We start from the raw sequence: 7,369 nt of genomic DNA, 5'->3' as shown, positions 1-7,369 counted from the left end.
GTGTGTATGTGTGTGTGTGTGTGTGTGTGTGTGTGTGTATGTGTGTGTGTGTGTGATAGTACAGACCTTTACCTCAATGTTTTATAGATTCAAACTTGGGTAGCCGACTCAACTCCTCACTAGAATGAAATAACAAGAATGGCTGTGTGATAACAAGCTTTCTTCCGAATTACATAGTTCCGGGTTCAGTCCCACTATGTGGTACCTTGGGCAAGTGTCTTCTACTATAGCCTCGGGCTAACCAAAGCCTTGTGAGTGGATTTGGTAGACAGAGACTAAAAGAAGCACATCGTATACATGTGTGTGTGTGACTGTGTTTGTGCCCCACCACCGCTTGACAACCGGTGTTCGTGTATTTACGTCCCAGCATCTCAGCGATTCGGAAAAAATGACCGATAGAATAAGTATCAGGTTTAAAAAAACGTACTGGGTTCGATTTATTCGACTAAAAGGTTTTGAAAGCTATGCCCCAGTATGGCCGCAGTCTAATGACTGAAATAAGTAACGACATCTGACGTAATAAGACGTCCCATATCATTTATTGTCACATGACACTTGTCATACCGCCTGCATTTAGAAAACAAATTTTCCTTAATATTTTTCGAATAGGATTTTGAAAATGATATTACTTTGCATTAAAAAAATTAATTTGATTGCCCTGGATTCTTTTAGAATGTACCAAAAGATTCATTTTATTTTTGTCTTTAATTGAAAGATGAAAATTTACTTGGTAATGGAAGACAATTTCTCAGGCGCAGGAGTAGTTGTAGGCGCATGCGTAAGAAGTTTGCTTCCCAACAATTTGGTTTGGTGTTCAATCCCACAGCATGGGCCGTTGTCTTCTATTATAACCTCGGACCAACCAAAGCTTTGCGAACGGACATGGCAGGCGGAAACTCAAAGAATCCCGTCATATATATATATGCATGCATGAGTATGTGTGTATCCTCACATCGCTTAACAACCAGTGTTGGTTAGTTCACGCCCTCATAGCATAGTGATTCGACAAAAAGAGATCGATATAATAAGTCCCAAGCTGAGAAAAGTAAGTACTGGGGGTGGATTTGTTCAACTAAACTCTTCGAGGCGGTACCGCAGCGTGACAGCAGACCACTGATTGAAATAAATAAAAAGATACAAATCTAAAAGATGTTTATTTTTCACAATGCTGGTATTATATGGTGGCTTGTACCATATCATATTTCTCTTGTTAATACTTCTCGTAAAACATGTAATTGCCATTTCTAATAAGAATTAATTTAGATCTTGTTTTTCTTGTGGCTGTTTGTGTAGCTTGTTTACAATATTAATTATCTTGTTTACAACTAATTATGAGCAAGCATGCCTACGATAGATACAATAAAAGCTGTACATTAGTCATTAATAAAATAATAATACATTCTACTTCTTGACATTCCGAGTTCAAATCTCACCTGCCCGAAGAAGGCAACGGAAAACCAGAATTCCAGTAATCTACTTAACAGCGGCAGGTGGGGGTTACGGGCCTTTCTCAGGATTGTATAATGTGCTGGAAAAGGTTCACATGTACAGGACCTGCCCAAGAGTAGACGTGTGTGTGTGTTTGCGTGATAGGAATCTATAAACTTCGAGAGGACATGAAATGATTCTTTTTTGAAAGTGTGGATCTCAAAGAAGATGATACAGCTATAAATGACAGCATGTAGTGGATGTACATTACAAACTTCGACTGTCCAAAGTTTTTTTTTTTATTTTAAAAATCCGGTAGTTACACGCCATTATTCACAGCTTTATTACCTTCTTCGCGATCCACTGTTCCCAGAAAGAGTTACGCGCGCACACACACACACACATATTCTTTTATTCTTGTCAGTCATTTGACTGTGGCCATGCTGGAGCACCGCCTTTAGTTGAACTAATTGACACCAGGACGTATTCTTTGTAAGCCTAGTACTTATTCTATCGGTGTCTTTTGCCGAACTGCTAAGTTACGGGGACGTAAACACACCAACTTCGGTTGTCAAGCGATGGTGGGAGTACAAACACAGACACACAAAGACACACACACACACACACACACACACACATATATATATATATATATATATATATATATATATATATATGTGTGTATGTATATACGACGGGCTTCTTTCAGCTTCCGTCTACCAAATCCACTCACAAGGCATTAATCGGCCCGAGGCTGTAGTAGAAGACACTTGCCGAAGGTGTTGCGCAGTGGGACGGAACCCGGAACCACGTAGTTGGTAAGCAAGCTGCTTACCACACAGCCACTCTTGCGCCTATTAAGAAAATGTTTATCTATATAAATATGATAAATAGATATCTTTTTATTATAGCCACACAGGGCTAAATACAGAAAATGGACAAATTACAAAGTAGAGCTTTTTGGTGGGGGGGATGATTTGGATCAAAAGGGATCGCGGGAAGAAAAAAAAAACACGTGGGGGGGGGGGGGCGATCAATAGGGATCGTGTATCACAGTCGATGTAAAAAAACGGGGAACAGATTAGGTTTATCCGTGGAGAGAAAAGCCTACGGAAAAGACCACGGTCACCTCAGGCTTTTTTTTTTAAAGGTACATGAAAGTAAGTACCTTCTCTCTTTTTGTCTCTTTTTGTTACAAGTCTATGCTTAAAATGGTGTCGTCTTTATAGATAGATAGATAGATAGATAGAAAAGATTTTCTTAAAATGAAAATTATCAACTATAGAAAAATGAATTAGAGAAACAAGTTCGTGCTATTCTGTTTTTCTATGATGTTTCCATACAAATTTTATTTTAAGAAAATATTTCTTCAAATATTGTGAATGTATCGAGAATTCTTTTGCAAGAAGTTTTAAAGTTACACACACACACGTGTATATTAAGAAAAAAATTATCTATACAAATCTTACAGATAGATAGAAATAGATAGATAGAAATAGTTAGATAGAAATAATTAGATAGAAATAGTTAGACAGAAATAGATAGATAGATAGATATAGATAGAAATAGATAGATAGATAGATAGATAGCTAAAGATAGATAGATAGATAGATAGATAGATAGATAGATAGATAGATAGATAGAAATAGATAGATAGAAATAGATAGATAGATAGATAGATAGATAGATAGATAGATAGATAGATAGATATAAACTGTTTTCTTAAAATGAAAATTATTAACTATAGAAAAATATATTAGAAAAAACAGGTTCGTGCTATTCTGTTTTTTTCTTTTTTTTTCTATGATGTTTTTATATATTTCAATTTTATTTTGAGAAAATATTTCTTCAAATATTGTGACTATCAAGAATTCATTCTTTTGCAAAAACTTTTGAAGTTACGCACAAACACACACACACACACATATGTATGTGTGAATGCATGCATGTATGTATGTATGTATGTATGTATGTATGTATGTATGTATGTATGTATGTAAGTTTGTGTGTGGTGTGTGCGTATATATACATGAAGAATCTTTTCTGTTTCGCTCGACCTGTGGAAATTTCGAAGTTTAGTGAAAATTTTAAAATTTGGTGTATTGATGTAATTTTCCACGCTGAATCTCGAGGGATATTTCACTTTTTCCAGAAATTATTTTAAAATAAATATAGAGAGAGGTTTGATAGTTTTTGCTCACTCAGAAAACAGGACAAGGAAGCTGTACATGAGAGAGTGAAAGAGAAAGAGTTTGTGCATGGAAGAGTACATGTGTATATATGTGCATGTGAGAGAGGTATACAAAAATAGATTACATACCCACTTGGTTTCGTTCGGTCGGCCAGTCGACCTTACAAGTCACCTGATCTGAAAATAAGATATTTCATATTTTTAGGCAGTACAAACAGTAAAGATGACTCGTTAATCGTTTGTCGTTTGTCAGGCATAAAAACGGTTGATGTACTTCCCCCAAATTCAGGCTTTGTGCCTATAGTAGAAAAGATTATTATTGTTGTTGCTGTTGTTATTGTTGTTGCTGTTGTTGTTTATTTATTTATCTATTTGTTTATTTTCCAGATGCAGCATGAAAGAACATGAACGCTGTACTGCTATTTACATGGCTGGGCTTGGTGGCCAGTGTTCTTGTTGCGAGAGTTTGGTCTGGTTCAGTGTTGGAATGTCCATCAACAGTTCCCTGCAACTGCTCAGTGACCGTCGACGAAATGACTCTTGACTTTCTTCTCATGGTCAACTGCTCTTCCCGTGGCCTGTCTAAATTCCCAGAACTGAAGTTTCATGACAAGTCGAAAGTAAGACTAATAGATCTTCGAAATAACTCGCTTGGTGCGATTCCACCGAATGCTTTTCCCAATATAAAAATTGAAGTTCTTGACTTTAGTTACAGTGAAAATTTGACCATTCATAAAGATGCATTACAACCCATCCGAGATTATTTACAGAAAATCATTTTGGTCGAGATGGGCATTAATTTTCAAGAACAGTTGTATTTCTTACATGATATGATACAGCTTCGTGAAATAGTTTTAGATAAAAATGGCGGCTGGTTAATCCCATTTCCTGGTGCTTATTTCCGTGGATTAAGACTTCTTTCTTTGAACAAGTTAAGTCTCAAGTCGTGTGGTATTTTTCGCATCTCCTGGGGAGCCTTTGTAGAATTGGATCAATTACAAGAACTGGATCTTTCTAAGAATTTTCTCACTAAAATACCATCGGAGATTTCTCGCTTGAGGAAATTAAGAAAACTCGTATTGAATTCGAATCAGATCAACACTATCCCGGAAAATACATTCCAAAACCTGAAAGATCTCCGTGAGTTGTATTTAGTATCGAATCAGTTACTGTCAACAACATCCATTCACAAAGACTCGTTTGGAGGACTGGCTAACTCACTTCGCTTGATAGACTTCAGTAATAACGATATGCCAGCAGTCCCTATCCACGGTCTAAAATATATGGATTCTTTGGAGACCCTTATCCTGAGCGACAATCGAATTTCTTACCTGGCCAATGACTCCTTTAATGGTACCTTCAGACTAAAATCTTTGGACATCAGTGGGAACCGAATTGAAATTGAAGAGGACATGTTTACCGGACTAGAAGACAGCCTGGTCACACTGTACATGAAAAACACCAGACTAGATCACATGCCTGTTAAAGCTTTGAAACATTTACATAAATTAACCTTTATTGATGTTTCGTACAACAATTTCCAAGACATCGATGGAAATTTTTTCCGTGGTCTTAAAGCCAGGAACATCGTCATGCGCTCTATGAGAATACGTGATATAACCCCTCAAGCCTTCACACCCCTCAAGCGGCCAATTGTCCTCGATATTGCCGGTAATAAAGTGAATGATGTTACCTTTGTAGTCCAGGCACCGCAATGTACGTTTTACGAATTGAACCTCAGCGAAAATCCTATTGACTGTTCTTGCCAGGTGGAAAGAATCATTAACAGCGGCTCGGTGGAGCGCCTGAATGGCTCGTGTTACACACCCGTGCACTACCACGGTTACAAGCTGAACGAGTCCTTTGGTCTCACTCTTAAAAAAACTTGCGGTTCAACTGAACGTATTTTCTGTGACTGGCAAGATGAAAGCAAAGCTAGTAGAGGTATGATGTCTCGGGCAATATTAAATTGTCTCCTTCCTTTGTCTGTGATTCTAGCCATTATTACTGACTCGTAATAACTATAGAATAACTTTCAAAACAATAAAAGTGAATAAATTACCAAGTGTGATTTTGTTTGATTATTTTTATAATTGTTCTTGTTGTTTTTACCTTCCGTTCTTTCCGATTCGACAAAATGAAGAACCAGTCAAGCAATGAATCAATGGTATCAACTAATACTCCCCCACCCCTATCCCCCGCCTCTTGTATCTAAATCAGAAACCATTATTCTTTTCTACTCTAGGCACAAGGCCCGAAATATATATATACATACACACACACACACATATACATACATATAGATATTTACTAGACTACCCGTGACCCGCCGGGGCACTTGGAAAATCTGAGTTTCCCAGCAACGGACTTTTGTTTCATGGGTATTTTTTTCTTTTCCAGGTTATTTTGCATGCTTTCAACGAATGTGACATTGAAATCACGCGTATACGGTTCCTTTCCCCTGCAAAAGGAAAGATTTGGCTGCAATTTCTTGCACGCCCTGCTACCACGTAACAGGTATTTTGGGTCCTTTATCGCAAATAGCTGTTACGTGGTAGCAGGGCGTGCTAAAAATAGCAGCCAAATCTTTGGAGCTGAGATACGTTGAATAGACTAAAAAAGTTTTTTTTAATGGTTTTCCCATGGGTAGATCTTTCGCTTTAATTCTCAGAACTGTCAACCGAATGAGCTGGTTTTGTTCGTTAATTTTCGTAAAAAACATTTTATTTATTTACTTTTGTTTTAAAGTGAAAAAGAGGAGAAAGTGAAAGATGTATGAACGTGTATATGAAATGGACGTGTGTGTGTGAGAGAGAGAGAGTGCCACCTACATATACATGAGAACACACACACATACACGCGAACAAAAAAGATGTACGCATATGTATCGCTGTATGTACGTGTACATGATACACCCCTTCACTCACTCTCTTTTTCTCTCTCGCTCTCTCTTTCACACACACACACACACGTCCATTTCATATATACGTACATACATCTTTTACTTTCTCCTCTCTTTCACTTTAAAACAAAAGTAAATAAAAACATTTTTACGGAAATTAACAAACTCCAGATGACAGTTCTGAGAGTTAAAGTGAAAGATCGCTATTCACTTGAAAATAATTTTTAAAAAAAAACATTAAAATACTGCGTTTAAAGAAAGCTAAAATATAAATACTTACTGCACAAACAACTTACATTTTTGAAATCACATTCGGTTAACAATATTTCTAAATGGTTAAAATATTGTGTACATAAAAAAGTCGACGTTTTTTTTTCTTAAAGAAAGCGAAGACTATGTGTGTGTATATGTCACAGATAGTGGACATGTGCTTGTGTTGATTGAAAATCCATGACATTCATTATATGTGTGTGTATCCTGTACACGTGTATATGTTTACGTCATGGAAGCTGTTTTTTTTTTCGTTAAGAAACAACAAAAATTGTGTTTAATCGTTTTCCTTAATAGAGGTCCTGACTTGCCTAAAGTGGAGCGCAATGGGGCCTGATCCCGTAATCACGTGACTGCAAAAGTGAGTTTCTTAGCCACACAGCCACACCAACGCCTATAATATTGACAATGGAAAGATTTTGTTTTGTCTTCTAATTTATCTCTGCGTTTGTTTCAAGACGTTAACCAACTTTCTCTTCTCTCTTCTGTGCCTTCTGTCTAAAAGGGTTGGGTTCAGATACATACCTTATACATGCATACCTATGTATACATACATATACACACATATATACATACAT

The 7,369-nt window shown here is 36.8% G+C and overlaps 1 protein-coding gene across 2 annotated transcripts in view; it reads left to right on the top strand.

Annotated features, from left to right (window-relative positions):
• Positions 1-5,684, top strand: part of LOC106878200 (CD180 antigen) — a 55,358-nt gene extending 49,674 nt beyond the window's left edge. For both annotated transcript variants that reach the window (XM_052970396.2, XM_089357057.1), the window contains exon 2: positions 4,007-5,684. In XM_052970396.2, the coding sequence (XP_052826356.2) occupies positions 4,024-5,637 (1,614 nt within the window). In that variant the 5' untranslated portion in view covers positions 4,007-4,023 and the 3' untranslated portion in view covers positions 5,638-5,684. The remainder of the gene's footprint in view (positions 1-4,006) is intronic.
• The last annotated feature ends 1,685 nt before the right edge of the window (positions 5,685-7,369 follow it).

The sequence above is a fragment of the Octopus bimaculoides genome, chromosome 9, assembly GCF_046866305.1.
Source record: "Octopus bimaculoides isolate indiv1 chromosome 9, ASM4686630v1, whole genome shotgun sequence".
Classification (NCBI taxonomy): domain Eukaryota; kingdom Metazoa; phylum Mollusca; class Cephalopoda; order Octopoda; family Octopodidae; genus Octopus; species Octopus bimaculoides.
Note: the sequence above shows the minus strand (reverse complement) of the source record. Positions and strands in the feature narration are given on the sequence as shown.